Source organism: Chionomys nivalis, chromosome 4, assembly GCF_950005125.1.
Source record: "Chionomys nivalis chromosome 4, mChiNiv1.1, whole genome shotgun sequence".
Taxonomy (NCBI): domain Eukaryota; kingdom Metazoa; phylum Chordata; class Mammalia; order Rodentia; family Cricetidae; genus Chionomys; species Chionomys nivalis.
In genome coordinates this window covers 38,103,159-38,122,184 of record NC_080089.1, presented here as the reverse complement: position 1 = coordinate 38,122,184, position 19,026 = coordinate 38,103,159, and the positions used below count along the sequence as shown (strand labels likewise).

Below are 19,026 nucleotides of genomic sequence, written 5' to 3'. Positions count from 1 at the left end.
CACACAGATGAACACAATAATAACATTAAATATAACATCTAAAAGAGGTAAGCAAGTAATTGCCAATAGTGTATGTGTATGTTAAATAGACAGAGATTCAAGAACAAAGTTTTGTACTGATAATTAGTTACATCCAGAATTGTCATATTCTATTATTTGGGACATTTTATGATGCATACTTTTAACATCAGGCTATATTGATTTTCCTGTGAATTCTGAAATGACCCAAAGTAGACAAGATTTGCTTTAAGTACCCTTTTAATTTTTCAGTGTCTTAAATGCTTTTACTTCATGTGTGAAATCCACTAATTTGGTTACAAACCTCTCCACATATCTTTGAGATTTGAATTCATTATCACATTAAACCTTGAAATTATTTTTATGGTGAGTTCTTTTTCAACATATATTTCTGCATTGCAGACTTTCATAGTTCACAAGAAATAAATGGAAAACTAAGAACTGAGGTGAGACTGTTTCTCTAATTTTTTTTTTTTTTTTAATTTTTCGAGACAGGGTTTCTCCGTAGCTTTTGGTTCCTGTCCTGGAACTAGCTCTTGTAGACCAGGCTGGCCTCGAACTCACAGAGATCCGCCTGCCTCTGCCTCCCGAGTGCTGGGATTAAAGGCGTGCGCCACCACCGCCCGGCTTGTTTCTCTAATTTTAATGTGTACAAATGTAGCTTTTGCACTTGAAAAACTGTCAATATTATCTAACAGCACAAACTCATACTATGGATTTTTTAGTGATGACAGTAATACTTATTTGTTTACACGTAAAGTAATAAATAATACATTGTGCTAGCCAAGAATGTCATTAAGTGACTGGGAGTGAGCAGGGACACTTTGTTTCTATGACCTCACTATTTATCCACTGCTGACTGACTCTGTCACTCTCAAGAACTGGGTCACAAACAGAAACCTCTTCCTAATGGAGCACCATGTGTCTAGTACATAATGCTAGGAGTACCATACATCTAGCATATAATCCTAGGCGCACCATGCATCTAGTACATAATCCTAGGAGCACCGTGCATCTAGTACCTCATGTAACAGTTTCTGCAGATGTCAATTCCTTTTCACATTTGGCAATTTAAATACCTAATGTATCTTAAGAATTAGAAAACAATGGAGATTTTTGAAAAAGGAGCTCCATAAATCCTCTGATAAAATTAGATTTTGGATAATAATTCACTGTTTTTATGTAAATTGATTCCTCAAGAGTTTCTTGTCAGTTTTCCTCATTGATACACTCTCTAATCCTCAGTTTATGGACATTGATTTGAAATAAGAAAAATTATCAAGGTTTAAATATTGTGATAATACTTTTTATGAAGCTATTCTTAATTTTTAAAGGATAAGATGAAAATTAATAATAAATAATAAATATCTAAATCACCCATTAAGGTAATTATATAGAGAGCAAATGTATTTAAAGGCAGAAATAATTGATATGTGGACATTATGTACATGGAAAAGCACATTGATGTCTCTCTGACAACTTTACTCTCTATATACACACATATTAGTATGTATGTATGCACATGCGAACACACACAAATATATGTGTATGTGAAGCCTTGCCTCTCCAACAACTAGCTCTGTTGAACAGACTGGCCTTTAACACACAGAGTTTGCCTGCTTCTGCCTCCCTAGTGCTGGGACTAATAACCTGAAATAATGACACCGGGCTCAAGTAATTCTTTTACTCCTTCAGGATCTAAATGAAGAACATGGCAGCAGGAAATCATTGCACAGTAACTGAGTTCTTCTTGACTGGACTCTCAGAGACACCAGAACTCCAGATGCCCTTCTTCCTCCTCTTCACTGGAATCTATGTGGTCACTGTAGCAGGGAATCTGGGCATGATCACACTGATTGTGCTCAGTTCCCACCTGCACAACCCCATGTACTATTTCCTCAGCAGTCTGTCCTTCATTGACTTCTGTCAGTCCACTGTTGTTACTCCTAAGATGCTGGTGAGCTTTGTGACAGAGAAGAACCTCATCTCCTACCTTGGATGCATGACTCAGCTCTATTTCTTTATGATTTTTGGCTTTGCAGAGTGTTACACATTAGCTGCAATGGCATATGACCGCTATGTGGCCATCTGCAGCCCCTTGCTTTACAGAGTAACCATGTCCTATAAGATTTACAGTTCCCTGATTTCAGGAGTGTATATTTTTGGTGTGCTCACTGCATCAGTTCTCACAGGCTTTCTGATAAGGATTAGGTTCTGCAAAACAGATATGATCAATCACTATTTCTGTGATCTTCTTCCTCTCTTGAAGCTTGCATGCTCTAATACCTTTATCATTGAACTCTTGATTCTAATTTTTGGGACATTTAACATTTTTGTCCCAACTCTCACCATTATTACTTCTTACATCTCCATCATTGCCAGCATCCTCAGGATTAAATCCACAGAAGGCAGGTCCAAAGCCTTCAGCACCTGCAGTTCTCACATCTCTGCTGTTGCTGTCTTCTTTGGTTCTGCTGCATTCATGTACTTACAGCCATCATCAGTGAATTCGATGGATCAAGGAAAAGTGTCATCCGTGTTTTATACTACTGTTGTTCCCATGCTGAACCCATTGATCTATAGCCTGAGGAATAAAGATGTCAGCGCTGCCTTGAAGAAAATATTTCAAAGAAAAAAATTCATGCTTCATAAATAATGTGAGGATAACTTATTAGAGAAAACTTATTCACAAATACATATTTTGAATTGATATAATTTATTTTATTCTAGTTTCAAGAATTATTATTCATTTACTAGGACACCTTGATCATTTTTATAAATATAAATTTATAATTCAATTTTCTATGCACATTTTATCTCTCTTGTGTCATAAAATAATGTAAATCAATAGTAAGGATGACATCTATTCATATGTCCATAGTGTTTAGTCCATCATGCTATATAGATTTATTTGTTTTTGATAAATACTGCTTTATAAATATTAAAGTTCATTCTCAATTCAAACAAATCTTATTTTTGTTTAATTTTAATTCATTTATGAGAATTTCATATGTAAGTGCTGTAATTATATCATTTTTCACATCTCCCTTTAATCACTCTTGTGTTTCTCTGCTCTCTCTCAAATGTATGGTGTCCTTTACTTTAACGCATATATATATACACTTTTATATGTACATATAAATTCATATTTATGAGGGGGTTATTCAAAGGAAAGAAGGCTGATCTGTTCTTAGTAATCATTAATTGACTATAACTCTTCATCTAGGAAGAAAGTCTCCTGAGATTTTTCACCTTCTTCATTGGTGTGCCAAGTAATATCAATTTCGACTCTTTTTGGCAAACTATATTGTTGAGAACACGGTGCCATTTACCTGTCAGACATAGAAGAATTTAGAGCACCAAAGACAAACCACTTGGAGCTTATTTTCTTCTTGGCAAAAGTGGCTTTGGGCAAAGAAATGCCCATGCTTTCACCACTATGAGATACATGATATCTGGAAATGGATAAGCAAGAATGTCAAATCTTACCAAGATAGGATAAGACGGCTTTGAAAATTTTTCTGCCTCTGAAAATGGTCTGTCAGTTACTCTAGGCCTTAGCCAAAGTTTCAAATCTTTTTGCCACTTTCTTTCTTAAAGCCTGAATCTCCTGGCCTGTATATATTTCAACTGATTTCATTGAGGCTCCTTGCCCCTGGTCCTCATGTGATTTCAAGGTCTTAAGTTTTTCCTTTCAATATATATAACACCTCATCCTTGGACATTATTTGGATAGTATATCGATTGTCTTCCTGGAGAGATACTCTGTTAATTTGTTATAACTTTTTAAAAGATTTGTATTGTCAAATTCAACAGTATGAATTCTTTCAGATAATTTCTCAGTACCCTTTGACATAGATTAAATTTTGTCTGTCAAATTAATGTTATCCTTTTCAATACTATTAAATTTTTTCAGGTAATTATTGATTTTTTTAATTAATTAATTAATTTTTTTTTTGATTTTTTGATACAAGGTTTCTCTGTGGCTTTGGAACCTGTCCTGGAACTAGCTCTGTAGACGAGGCTGGTCTCGAACTCACAGAGATCCACCTGCCTCTGCCTCCCGAGTGCTAGGATTAAAGGCATGCGCCACCATCACCCGGCTACTATTGATTTTTTGATGGAATTAATCCTGTCAGCTTGCTGTTCATTATTACTCTGTAAAAACTGTATCATTTCTAAGAGTGCCTCTTTCTTGGCTCTGCTATCAAACCATCTTCTTAAGGATATAATATGGAAAAAAAGAGTCCCAATATCCAATAAATGATAACCATATATGCCTTGCAGAATACAATCTATAGTATGAGCAAAGCAGTTACTAAAATTTTCCATGGCATTATATAACTTTCAAGTTTATTGATTTATTAATCACTAAAATATTTAGCTGTGTGATGATGTCAGGTAAATTGCTTTAGGTGTAATAATCTTTGTTTTCCAGCAGGTGTCTTCGTTGCAGAGTTGCGACCAATGGTGACACACCTGTGTCGCCACGGAACAGACCTGTACCACTTTGGTTATCCACCTTGGTGCTGGTTAAGTACTGACAAATATGCTTTGCTTGACAAATTAAAATGAAGTAAATCAATCCTGTACACGGAGCAAGGAGGCCAGACCTCGGTAGCAGGGAGCACAAGCCAGTAGCTGTAAAAGTTGCCATGCACCAGGGAATGTGGCAATGGGGGACGACATGTGCAGAAGCTTGGGAAAATTCCAAGTCACTGCATGCACTTAGCTGTGCCATGGCAGAGGTTTTATAATAAAAATTGCTTACTACGTGAAGCAAGCCAAGGGGGTTGGGGTGGGTGGTGGGTGGGGAAGAGACCTTCTGGGCTGTGTACTGTTTGGGCCTTTTGGACCTGTTTACCTGGTAGGTGTGAAGTTCATATCCATATGGGGAGCCTGATGAAGAAAGACACTAAAAATAAATCACACACCTGCTCAGAATTGAGTACAATAAAAAGTTATTTATTTAGGGGTAGTCTCACAAATCAGTCTTCTGCATGAAAGGGGAATAGGGACCAAATCCAGCAGCCAGAAGAGAGAGAGAACATGTGCTTTACATCAGCATTTATAGGATAAGATGCCACACACAAGTGGGCAGACAATTTAGAGGATTCTGGCTATAGAATTTCCTAAAGCAAATTATTATTAATTTTGAATGAAAAATTGGGTATAGTCCAGGAGACCACCATTTATTGAACGTTATTGCTTTCCTTGAAAAATTAGGTTTTGTATTATTTAAAGGAAGAATACCATGTTTAACTCTGAATGTGCTTCCTAAGTTATTATCCAATAAGATGTTAAGAAAAAACTTCACAAACGGGGACAGAGGTCAATCTTTTCTTCTCGTGTTCCTTCTCTCCAAGTGACTCTAGGTGTTTGTCAAGTCGTTAGCTAAAACCAACTCTAAGAGTCTATAACAAAGTAAGTGCATTGATTTTTCCACTTGCTTTTATAAAACAATATTTAGATCATCAAAAAGCTACAAATTAAATTACATGATCTCGAATAATAAAATCATGATATAAAAAAGTTATTTAAAAATAGGGCTAGGAAAAGTAATCTATTTGCTTATGTACTTGTTATACAAGCATCAGGATTCAAGTTATTTCTCAAAAATCTACTTTAAAAACTAGGGGTGATGACTGGGAAATTCAAACACAGCACAGGGAGGTAGAGACAGGCAGATTGCTAGGGCAAACTATCCACCCAGACTAGCTACCTGCCTAATTCCAGGTCAGTGAGAGACCTTGCATCCAAAAATACGGACAGCCTGAGGATCAACACCAGAACTTGTCCTTTGCCCTTCACATACTCATGCATATACCTGCACATGCAACTTCTTTACATATGTACATATACACGGACAAATAAAGGTTTCCTCAAACATTGAAGATTGCCTATAATCTTACATACTTGTGTAGAAGAGGCATGAGTCTTCAAATATACAAATTGCTGAGTTGGATATGATATAATAGCAAACTTTTGTAAAACAGAAATTAGTTTATTATTTTAAATTCTATGTTTTTCAAAAAGATGTGTCAGACTATCTTCTGACATTTAATTAAGACCAGCTCAATATACTGTGTGCTGGAACCAACAACACTATTTAGTAATTTATAAGAAATGTGGAAGCTCAGATTCCATTGAGATTTCATTGGCCAAAATAATTGGTTTTAATTCAGGTGGTATCTGTAAATAAATCTTTAACACCAATAGAGATTGCTTTTGATAAAAGAAAAAGATTAACCACCTGGGATATAGCATTTGCTTCCTTTTCAAGGGTTTTCTCCCTGAGAGTTGGAAATCCTTGGAGACTGTGCAATAAGTTATTCGGTGTTGGCATATATAATTCTAAAGTACATCTTCAGAATATAGGAGGCAGAACTGCTCAGGTGATTGCAAGAGGTGAGAGTGTGTCCAGCTCTAGAGCTGAAGATGTTCTTATGGTTGTTAAGCTGGCATTACATCAACATCAAACGTAGTTCTGAGACTAAGTACAGATCCCTGGTTCCTCAGCAGTGATGACTGCACAATCCTGAGCAGTCAGTATTAGAGAGTTTGCAAGTGGGAAGTAAAATTTGTGCTGAGACTGTTGGAGAAAAAGAGAGTGATTCATGAGTCTAGAGGAACCACTGTCAAAATCTGCACTATACTACTTAGTAGACTCATTTATTCAGTTACTAATGGAGTAATATTTATTATTTAGTAGGAAGTTAAGTCAGTTCAATTTCAATGAATATATAATAGGAAGCAAATATTTGCCAAAAAATTGTGTGTACAAATTGGAATAGTTTGTCTACATCACTGTCTGAACATATTTTATGCCCAAGAATAAGTTCCTAATTTCTTTGTTCAATTAATATTAGCATACTTAAATACTTTAGATATCATACACTAAAGGAAGCTCCATTTATTTTCCTTAGTGTATAATAAAGTCCCGATAAATCAAAATATTACTCAAGAAAATGTATATTCTGAATGATTTTTGTTCTGCCATTGTTCTTCTTAAGGAGGACATATATTATTGTCTTCACCACACAGATGGCATGCATCCGTGTTTCCAAATTCTTGAACACATAGATAATGGCATTAAAATTACAGCATAATGGATGAGTAGAAGAGGGCCATGGTTTTTAAGAGGAACTACCAAGTTTCATCACACTTTAATCACTGCTTATTTATAAATGATGTTTCAGATGTTTATTTCTTTATGCACCATACAGGGATGCATGGACTTCCTTGACCTAGTAAAGATCTATGTTTTGGTGTTATCATATGGCTTACATCAAATCATTTATCTTGGACATGAGGAAATGTTTTGAGCCCTATAATTTGTATGTTCCTAGTTAAGTCTTGAAAATTTTAAGAAATTTGTTGGTGTATGGCTGCATTTCCCAGGTTATTTTTGTCTTTGAGGTAACTTTGTAGGCATGCTGAACACAAGAAGTACACTTTACCCTAGGAGATATGTGATATCTGGCTCAAGTTAACTCCAAAAGGAAAAAAAGTTTCATAGTGTTAGATTCCATAAAACCCTCTTAATCTGTGATTCCTGTTATGATGACAATAATTCAAGCATTTACGCTCAATGACAAAATTAGACCTTTCCTGATGCATTACAGAATGAAATAGCCCATTAAATTAGTTTTGGTTTGTTAACTAATTTGAAACATCTAAGGTTAAGTGTAACATATTTTGCATTTTCAATTCATCCTGATTATCATTGGGGACCATAGATACTTTGTAAGCAAAAGAAATTTTTAGAGAACCCTAATGAATCTATAGACATTTGAATAATTATAATAAAGCATTTTATGAAAGAAGAAAATAAAAATAATTAGCATCATATTCATTAACTTGATAGAGGTGATACCTTTCCAAATTTTATGGTTATGAATTAGCTCAAATTTTTGCTTATTGTACAACATTCCTATGAGTATTGTTACATTTCTGTACTTAGTCTAAGCTCATCAGGCTGCAGTATTAATCAATTAAATTAGAAATTTACTGCTTTTTTCCTGCCACCTTTATTTTATCTGCAAAATTTATCACATATTTGGAGCCCATTCCAATAAATATATGCTAGTACTCCAGAATTAGGTTGTGAGTTCTTTAAATCAGAGTGGATGTCACTCTTCCTTTTACTGCTGCAATGACCTGAGGTCATAGTCATTTCCTTTGTATTTAGGAATATTTAGATGGAGATGGAGAATGAGAATGAGCTGGAGCAAAGCGAAAAATGGGTAGGGAAGAACAATGCTAGAAACTGTCTTTGAAGCATGGGATTAGACTGATTTTACTTATTTTAATGCCTCCCAAATGCACAATTTTGTTACTTTATGATTGTACAGTTTTATTCTGATACTTTATGCAGTGCAGATCTCTACATGCTTTCCGAAGTGATTTATAATCATCAAGTTTAGTATGGAGTAAAAAGTTCTATAATTAAATAAATTTATGAGCAGTATTTATAATTCTGAATATTTTAATGGCTTTATAAGCTACTAGTATATCGAGTCGGGCGGTGGTGGCTCACGCCCTTAATCCCAGCACTTGGGAGGCAGAGGCAGGTGGGTCTCTGTGAGTTTTAGGACAGCCTGGTCTACAAGAGCTAGTTCCGGGACAGGCACCAAAAAAGCTACAGAGAAACCCTGTCTCGAAAAACCAAAAAAAAAAAAAAAAAAAAAAAAAAAAAAAAAAGCTACTAGTATATCAACAATATAATATAACTTCCAGATACAAAAACGAGCAATGGCCTAACGGCACTGGCTTAACTGATGTAATCAATTAATTTTGTAGCTTAGTCTAGAATATGAAAAGTTGACATAATACTAATATTCAATAAATCCTGAAATAGAATAGGAACAAAGTATGTACAGCTGTGGATGTTACCTTCAGAAAAGTGAAAAATAACATGGGAGCTGTTATGTGGAGACTCAGCTTTCTCTTGGGACTAAGTCTAAGACTATATAAAAAAGGGCAACAAGGTTTGTTCTCTTCATATACACATTTAAATTTTGTGTTGGTAAATTTTATTATTATTGGAATTATTTTAGTTAACTTTGATGAATAACAGCATTGGAGACAATTAATTCATATTGCATATTCATAATAGTTTTACATCTGATTGAAAAGCTACTACATACCTTATTCTCTTAGAAATAGGGCACTTACAAGATAGACAAGTTGACTCAGAGGATAAACACACTTGCACACAATGCTCATATCCTGTATTCAGTCCTCGCAATCTACATGGTTAAAGATGAGAAGAAAATTTCCAAAGTTATTCTGTGGCCTTTACATGTGTGCCTTAACGTACACCAATGAACATGCATATCATTGAAACAAACACAATTAATAATAATATAAATATACTATTTATAAAATTAAATTAAAATATTTGCTAATAGTTTATATGAATGTTGCATACAGACAGATTCAAGAAGAAAGTTTAGTATTGAACATTATATACCTCCAGAGTGTCCAGCTTCTCTTATTGTCACTTTTTAAGACACACATTTTTTTTACATTATGTTGTATTGATATTTCCTTTCAATTTTGAAATGATCCAAAGTAGAGAAGGGTTGCTTAAGAATTACACTGGTGTCTTTTTTTTCTTTTTTTTTCTTATTAATTAATTTATTTAATTATTAAAGATTTCTGCCTCTTCCCCGCCACCACCTCCCATTCCCTCCCCCTCCCCCAATCAAGTCTTCCTTCCTCCTCAGCCCAAAGAGCAAGCAGGTTTCTCTGCCCTGTGGGAGGTCCAAGGACCACCCACCTCCATCCAGGTCTAGTAAGGTGAGCATCCAAACTACCTGGGCTCCCACAGAGTCATTACGTGCAATAGGATCAAGAACCCATTGCCATTGTTCTTCAGTTCTCAGTAGTCCTTATTGTCCATTATGTTCAGCGAGACCAGTTTTGTCCCATGCTTTTTCAGACCCCGGCCAGCTGGCCTTGGTGAGTTCCCGATAGAACATCCCCATTGCCTCAGTGTGTGGGTGCACCCCTCGCAGTCCTGAGTTCCTTGCTCGTGCTCACTCTCCTTCTGCTCCTCCTTTGGATCGTGAGACTTCAGTCCAGTGCTCCAGTGTTGGTCTCTGTCTCTGTCTTCTTTCATCGCCTGATGAAGGTTAATATTCAGGGGGATGCTTATATGCTTTTCTTTGGGTTCACCTTCTTATTTAGCTTCTCTAGAATCACGAATTATAGTCTCAATGTCCTTTATTTATGGCTAGAAACCAAATATGAGTGAGTACATCCCATGTTCCTCTTTTTGGGTCTGGCTTACCTCACTCAGGATAGTGTTTTCTATTTCCGTCCATTTGTATGCAAAATTCAAGAAGTCATTGTTTTTTACTGCTGAGTAGTACTCTAATATGTATATATTCCATACTTTCTTCATCCATTCTTCCATTGAAGGACATCTAGGTTGTTTCCAGGTTCTGGCTATTACAAACAATGCTGCTATGAACATAGTTGAGCATATACTTTTGTTGTATGTTTGGGCATCTCTTGGGTATATTCCCAATAGTGGTATTGCTGGGTCGAGAGGTAGGTTGATCCCGACTTTCCTGGAAACCGCCACACTGCTTTCCAAAGTGGTTGCACAAGTTTGCATTCCCACCAGCAATGGATGAGTGTGCCCCTTTCTCCACAACCTCTCCAGCAGAGGCTATCCTTGGTGTTTTTGATTTTAGCCATTCTGACCGGTGTAAGATGGTATCTTAATGTTGTCTTGATTTGCATTTCCCTGATTGCTAAGGAAGTTGAGCACGATCTTAAGTGTCTTTTGGCCATTTGAACTTCTTCTGTTGAAAAGTCTCTGTTCAGCTCAGTGCCCCATTTTATAATTGGATTGATTAACCTTTTACGGTCTAATTTCTTGAGTTCTTTGTATATTTTGGATATCAGACCTTTGTCAGTTGCGGGGTTGGTGAAGATCTTCTCCCAGTCAGTGGGTTGCCTTTTTGTCTTAGTGACAGTGTCCTTTGCTTTACAGAAGCTTCTCAGTCTCAGGAGGTCCCATTTATTCAATGATGTCCTTAGTGTTTGTGCTGCTGGGGTTATACATAGGAAGTGTTCTCCTGTGCCCATGTGTTGTAGAGTACTTCCCACTTTCTCTTCTATCAGGTTCAGTGTGTTTGGACTGATATTGAGGTCTTTAATCCATTTGGACTTGAGTTTTGTGCATGGTGATAGATATGGATCTATTTTCATTCTTCTACAGATTGACTTCCAGTTTTGCCAGCACAATTTGTTGAAGATGCTCTCTTTTTTCCATTGTATACTTTTAGCTCCTTTATCGAAAATCAGGTGTTCATAGGTTTGTGGGCTAAAGTCGGGGTCTTCTATTCTATTCCATTGGTCGACTTCTCTGTTTTTATGCCAGTACCAAGCCATTTTCAGTACTGTAGCTCTGTATTAGAGTTTGAAGTCAGGGATGGTAATGCCTCCAGACGATCCTTTATTGTATAAGATTGTTTTGGCTATCCTGGGTTTTTTGTTTTTCCATATAAAGTTGATTATTGTCTTCTCCAGATCTGTGAAGAATTTTGATGGGATTTTGATGGGGATTGCATTGAATCTATAGATTGCTTTTGGTAGAATTGCCATTTTTACTATGTTGATCCTCCCAATCCAAGAGCAAGGGAGGTCCTTCCATTTTCTGGTGTCCTCTTCAATTTCTTTCTTCAAAGACTTAAAGTTCTTGCCAAATAGGTCTTTCACTTCCTTGGTCAGAGTTACCCCAAGGTATTTTATGCTATTTGTGGCTATCGTGAAAGGTGATGCTTCTCTGATTTCCCTCTCTGCTTCCTTATCCTTAGTGTATAGGAAGGCAACTGATTTTTTGGAGTTGATTTTGTAACCTGCCACATTACCAAAGGTGTTTATCAGCTGTAGGAGTTCTTTGGTAGAGTTTTTGGGGTCGCTTATGTATACTATCATATCATCTGCAATTAATGAAAGCTTAACTTCTTCCTTTCCAATATGGATCCCCTTGATCCCCTTATGTTGTCTTATTGCTATTGCTAGAACTTCAAGCACTATATTGAAGAGGTATGGAGAGAGTGGACATCCTTGTCGTGTTCCTGATTTTAGTGGGATGGCTTTGAGTTTTTCTCCATTTAATTTAATGTTAGCTGTCGGCTTGCTGTAAATAGCTTTTATTATATTTAGGTATGACCCTTGGATCCCTAATTTCTCCAAGACCTTTATCATAAAGGAGTGTTGAATTTTGTCGAATGCTTTTTCAGCATCTAATGAAATGATCATATGGTTTTTTTCTTTCAGTTTATTTATATGGTTGATTACATTGATAGATTTTCGTATGTTGATCCAGCCCTGCATCTCTGGAATGAAGCCTACTTGATCATAATGGATAACTTTTCTAATGTGTTCTTGGATTCGGTTTGCCAGTATTTTATGAAATCCTGTAATTGGATTATGAGAAATCTCTGCCTAATTCTGGGTGCCTTCATTTTTTTTACCTTGTTGAATATAAAAGTATTTCTACAGTGAATTCTTTGCTTCTCAGAATTTTCTTCAAGTTCTCTCAGAACTGCATAAAATATCCAGAGTATAATGATTGTTAGTGTTTATTAGATTGAATTTACCTATGTTGGGCTAAACTGTTTATAATTTATTCTATCTCTATTGCTTTTTAATTTAAAAATTTAATTGAAATGTGTTTTAATATAATGAGACATGTTAATAAAATCAAAATAAGAGTAACTGACATGCAAAGACCAGTAAATAAAAAACTTTTGATGATGCCTTTATATAAGACAGAACATACTTCAAACAGTATTTCAGTAAATAGAAAATACACCATAGCTTAGTGAGAAAAGATGTGACTCAAGTTTTAATATTTAAAGTACAAAAAAAGTGATCAGAATTTTTGTGTAGGCATTATAGTGCTTCGCTCAATAGATATTATAGCAGCAACAAAAAAGGTTATTGTTTACCTGGAATATCTATACAATATAATTAAAAAGTAAACAACTGAAATATTCATAAGCAAATGCAATGTATTTATGGGCAGCAAGATCAAGAGGTTCTTAGTCTGACAATATTGTCAGATAAAGTTTTATTTTTTATTTTGTGGAGCAGAAAATTACCCAATATTCCTATATGTTCATGCCACTAATTTACTAATGAGAATGTCTTGCCATTCCCGATGTTATTATAGATAACAAGGTGCCCAGCTGGATAAGGTTTTTGAGCATTTTCTCAGTGTAACTTCCAACATTGTGAAAGGTATCCAGTAAGGATGACACTTATAGGCAAGTACCATTCTGAAATCTTCATATTCTTTGACCAAGTACAGGGTACCTTCAGTAAAAACGTCCTTTCAACGAGCTCTGGAAAGACCAATAGCATTTTTTCAGGAGTTGGTGAGATCACACTGACCAGCAATTCCAAATGGGGAAACCCATTAACCCAAGGTGGTCAATGAAACAAAGGGAACACAGTCCTTAACACAAAAGGACAGATGTACTTATGAACTCAGAGTGATTTCAGTCCTATGCCTAAGTCCTGTGGATGCTCAATAGAGTCCAAATCTCTGCATTGAAAGGGGAGGGGGGCAGGTAGTTCTTCCTCTAACTGAAAAGCTACTGGCATTTGATGACTGCTGAAAGAGGAAGACTGATTTTTATTAAGAATGATTCCCTGGTAAGTTTATCATACTCTTGTGGAAGGCTTCATATCTAACAATTCATGGGCATCTCAAACTGGGCATTATGAGTGAAAAAAGAAGACACAAAGGGGATTTCAATGAGGGGTTGAATGTGATCAAAACGCATTATAGGGCATTCTCAAAGTATGAATTAAAAAGAAAATTTATAATTAATATAGTTACTAAAAAAATCTCGGCAATGCAATACTATGTAATTTAAAAGTAGATTCACTAAAAATGGTAAAACTATAATGCATTTCAAGATAAGAAAACTTTAGAAAAAGCATAAAATTTGTAAAGTTACCACATCTATGGAATGATGAACAACTTAGGAAGTATTTTAATTGAGATATTATGATAAATTTGATGTTTAATTTCTTGTGAGATATATTCAAATGGAGTTCCATGGGATATTTTAGGAAATGAAAATGTTAAAATGAATTAAATTTGAAGAACTGACTGAAGGTTTGCTTAAAATCTTACCCTGATACATGGGAAAGAATAGGAAATAGGATTGTGAGATCTAGGTCAATCTGGGATATAGAGTGAGCCCTTGTTTTATATAAACAATAATATCCATAGAACAGAAAAATGTTCAAAACTATAAAGAAAAAATAAATTGACATAGTAAATGCAAAACTGTAACTTGGAAAATCAGCATACATATGCAAGCTTCATTAATAGAATCGACCAACTTCCAGAATGTAAAATTCATAGTTTATTCATATAATATCAAGGTTTACATGAGGTGACAGCCCCCTAATCTTTTCAGAATTCAGAAGGACCACTATAGCAAGCAAATACTGACTGAAGATATCTGAGTTTGAAAGAAATGTCAGCTCACATGTATCTTCTCATCATTTGTTCTTCCTATGTTCTCCTCAGTGCTCTTTCAAAGTTCTCCCAATGATCTCTTTACCCACAAAGTTTATATACCCACACAGGCATAGTTAACAATTATTTGGTAAATAACAATAATATCAAACACATATTTCTTAGTGCATACAAAACAAGTAAGAGTGACAAAGCAGGACATAGGGTGTAAGTCTGTGATGTGAGCAGGCATATCTGACAAGTGCGTAGAGGAATGACTATGACTTCTACTAGGAGAGGAAATTTGTGTAAACTACATTTGTGCAGTTAGCTAAGCCAGATATTTGTAATTGTTAAATTTATAGAAAAAGGGAAGGAAAACACAGCAGTGACATTGCACTCTCTGAGCACTTTTGCTTCTTCCTTCCATTTTTGCGTTTGTGGTAACCATGGAAACCAGCATAAGCTGCAGAAAAACAAAATGCAATGACACTTGACCATGGGTCAAGCAGGTTCTGTACTGTATTTTTTACAGTAGAGCAAAAGTTAGTAAGGTTATGCTCTCTTGAATCAGCTGTTAGGGAATTCTGGACAACCCGGTCCTGTTTATCAGTATAGGCAAACATGCTGTTTCTTCCACTTAGTGACTGTCTTTTCAAGTTCTTATGTGGTCTGTTTGCAAGGTTCCTCTGCTAGTTTGATGTCCTGCCATAAAGGATATTTGTGGCAGGCTAGCTTTATTTAGATTTGAGTATGGGAAGAAGGGTTTGACTGAGTGAAGGATTTCGTATCTCAGTCCCACAGTGTGGGATCTGATCATTCAGTTGCCAGTACAGGAAGAAGTTATGCTCAATGAATGATTTATACATGGCTGGGATATTTTGGGAAGAATTCCACTATAAAAAAGAGGGATACTATGACTTTACAAAAATAATAGTGACTCTTCAAAAGGAAGTTCCCCAAAGCCTTGCAAGCTAGATGTTAGCCTAAAGATAACACCAGCTGTGCTCTCATTGTCTAATTCATATAAAGTTGAGAAGGCAATTTACTGCTTAAAATAAATCAGACAGTCACACACATATACACATGAAATCATTACAAAAATGCAAAGCCTTTTATCATTTTATATAGTTGTCAATGTGTTGATATTTCACAGATACTTAAGAACGATACAAAACTACTGTGAAGAGTTATATTCAATACTGATGTCTTTTAATGAAGTTTTTACTTTATCACATATGAAACATTTTCTAATAATAAGAGGTACCATTACTAAGACACGGCAAATACTTGAAACACTCTAAGGCTTGCTAGTATGGTTTGCATATGGTAGGATATGGGTACCAGTACACATAGTTTTTATTACAAAGTCACAAGTTTGTAATAATCTGTTTGATTATTTCTTTGCATACCTCCTTTTTCCAGGACTGCAAAATCTCTGACTGCTTAGATTGAAAAGTGGATGCCAGCTGACTGAAGATACCTGGAGATATTTGAATTATGTTTCAAAATTCACTGAGTGATACAATAATCGATACTCAATTTTTTCTTCTGTATAACATTTTCTTCTTACATCAAGTTTCCAGAAGAGAATGGAAGAAGTAAATCAAACCAAAGTGATTGAATTCATCCTTGAAGGGTTAACAGAAATTCCAGAACTCCAGTTGCCCCTATTCCTCATCTTTCTGGGAGTCTATCTGGATACAGTTGTGGGAAATCTAGGAATGATCATCTTGATTATGTTTAGTTCTCGGCTTCACACACCCATGTATTATTTACTCAGCAGTCTGTCCTTTATTGACTTTTGTCAGTCGACTGTAATTATTCCCAAAATGCTGGTGAACTTTGTGACAGAGAAGAATGTCATTTCCTATTCAGAATGCATGGTTCAATTCTACTTCTTTGGTGCTTTTGCTGTTGCAGAATGTCACATGTTGGCTGTAATGGCATATGACCGCTATGTGGCTATCTCCAACCCTTTGCTTTACAATGTAACCATGTCCTATCAAGTCTGTTTGTGGATGATTGCTGGGGTATATGGTATGGGATTCTTTAGTGCCACAGCTTCGGCTTTCTTCATGATAAGATTGGTTTTCTGTAAGTCTAATATAATAAGGCATTACTTCTGTGATTATTTCCCAATATTAGAGCTCTCTTGCTCTAGTACTTTTATCAATGAAGTACTATTATGGTCCCTTGGTTCATTTAACATTCTCATACCAGCTGTGACCATTCTTAGCTCTTACATCTTCATCATTGTCAGCATTCTCCACATTCAATCCACTGGGGGGAAACGCAAGGCCTTCAGCACCTGCAGCTCCCACATCTTGGCTGTTGTTCTCTTCTATGGTTCCACAGCTTTCATGTATCTTCAGCCATCATCAATCAGCTCCCTGGGGCAAAGTAAATTGTCATCTGTGTTTTACACCATTGTTGTGCCTATGTTGAATCCCATGATCTACAGCTTGAGAAATAATGATGTCAAAATTTCCCTAAGAAAATTAATTCAAAAGGTAAGTTTTGACTCAACAAAGAATGATTTTCATTAGCAAAACAATATAACTTCTGTAAGTCATTGGAAGATGCAGCCTACATACAGGAATTAGTAACATTAGATGTGAGACTATTGTTAGCACATGGCTGTTTGGAAGAAATGTACCAAATGTAGAAGTGGATTTTCACCTTCCTATCAATGGAAAAGTGCTTTTCTTTTGTATAACCAGAGTTTATTAAGATAGCGTCCTACATCACCTGGTGAAAATTCCCGAAGCCTTTTTTTGGTTGCTTATGCTTGTATGTATGCTCTGCTTACACAAGTCAAACATAACTTTATTAAGATGGGTGTACATAAATTTCTGCAATGTTTCTTTGTTACCTCAATGATTTTTAGAAAGTCTTTTTGTTCAATTAGTAAATGATTCAAAAATACTATCAATTATATAAGTGAAGCAATTTAATAAAATGTTATACAATAGGAATATTGCATAAATCTTATTATTGAAAACTATTCAGCACTATATTAGTGCTTATGTCAACAGAAAGCAGGCTCTATCATCATCCCACCCACTAAGTGTTTCCAATATCTTAAGTTAGAAAGGCGGTGGTAAACAGGAAAGAAGGCACAGTGCGTTTCATAGTTATCTGTGCAATATTCATCACAGAGCTGTGTGACTCCTCATTTTCCTATAGTTCTACAGTCATATTTCTGCTTAATGTAGAGTTATGCTATTTTGTTCTCTCTGTTACCTCCCTGAGTTTCAGATTCAGAAGTTATAGTCGTTCATTGTAGCATCCATTTGTATAACTTATTCACATGGAAGAAAGATAAAATAGGCATTTTTTTCCTCAATAATGGCAAACCTCACTCATGAACTCATGAGCATATTGAATGAAAACTAAGGGTCAGACAAGGAAACCTGAAACTTCTGAATGCTCTTGTTCTCAAAACTCTAGGTTAGGGTTACTAAAAGGAAGAATTTAAAATACCATTTTATTATAAATGTGCTTGCTCTGGCTTTATTCTATTGGATGTCAAAAAGTTACATACATGTTCATAGCCCAGTCTGCTCTTTTCAGGTTTCCTCAATATTTAAATAAAAAAGAATGAAGAAATTTAGATCAACAAGAAGAGGTTAGAAGCAGTCTCTTTCTGAGGTTCCAAGGTTCTGAGTTCAATTTGCAGCAGCCACATTGTGGTTCACAACTATCTATAAAGAGATCTGCTACCCTCTTTTGGCATGCAGGCATATATGCAGGTCAAACACTGTTTACATAATAAATCTTAAAAAATAGAAAAATAATTTTAAAAAAGGTATGGAAAAACCAATTCATTTTCTAAAGTTCTTGATTATAAGCACCAGGATCGGAGTTGATCAAAAATTATCAAAAACCTAATTTTAGAAGTATTGGTGACTGGAAATTGTAAGCATAGAGGTAGAAACAGCTAGATTCCTAGAACAATCTGGACACCCAGAGTAGCCTACTTAGATACTTACAAGTTAGTTAGAGACCTTGCACCAAAGAAAGTAGACAGCCTAAGGAACAACACCAGAGTTTGTTTTTACCCTTCACATACTCATGCATGCACATGTGCACACAACCACATTACACGCATACTAATATACAGACAAATAAATAATTTGATAAATTGGTACATTGATTCTTGCCTATAATCCTATCTATTTGGGTAGATGAGGAATGAGTCTGCAAAAATGTAGATTACAGATTTTATATGATATAAAAGAAAACTTTTATATCATAAAAGAAAATTGGTTTATTAATTTCAAATCTTTAGGCGTTTTTCCACAAGATGTAACTATCAAAATGTCTTCTGACTTTTTCAGACTGCTATAGTGTGGGTTAACTATAATGTAGGACTGAACTAACAATACTGCTTATTAGTTTATTAGAAATGTAGAATCTCAAATTCTACTCAGACTTCATTTGACAAAACAATGGTTTTAATACAGATAGTTTCTGCATATAAAATTTTACCACCAATGTACAAT

The 19,026-nt window shown here is 35.4% G+C and overlaps 2 protein-coding genes across 2 annotated transcripts; both read left to right on the top strand.

The window, feature by feature from the left end:
- Window positions 1-1,720: 1,720 nt before the first annotated feature.
- On the top strand, window positions 1,721-2,674 carry LOC130872934 (olfactory receptor 1537-like). Its single transcript, XM_057767341.1, has one exon. It carries the CDS (start codon window positions 1,721-1,723, stop codon window positions 2,672-2,674), a length of 954 nt encoding a protein of 317 aa, XP_057623324.1.
- A 13,436-nt stretch (window positions 2,675-16,110) lies between these two features.
- On the top strand, window positions 16,111-17,067 carry LOC130873468 (olfactory receptor 150-like). Its single transcript, XM_057768336.1, has one exon. It carries the CDS (start codon window positions 16,111-16,113, stop codon window positions 17,065-17,067), a length of 957 nt encoding a protein of 318 aa, XP_057624319.1.
- Window positions 17,068-19,026: the final 1,959 nt, after the last annotated feature.

Bases quoted from the DNA above. Each gene is read 5' to 3' on its own strand.
- LOC130872934 (XM_057767341.1), top strand. From the start codon at position 1,721: ATGAAGAACATGGCAGCAGGAAATCATTGCACAGTAACTGAGTTCTTC.
- LOC130873468 (XM_057768336.1), top strand. From the start codon at position 16,111: ATGGAAGAAGTAAATCAAACCAAAGTGATTGAATTCATCCTTGAAGGG.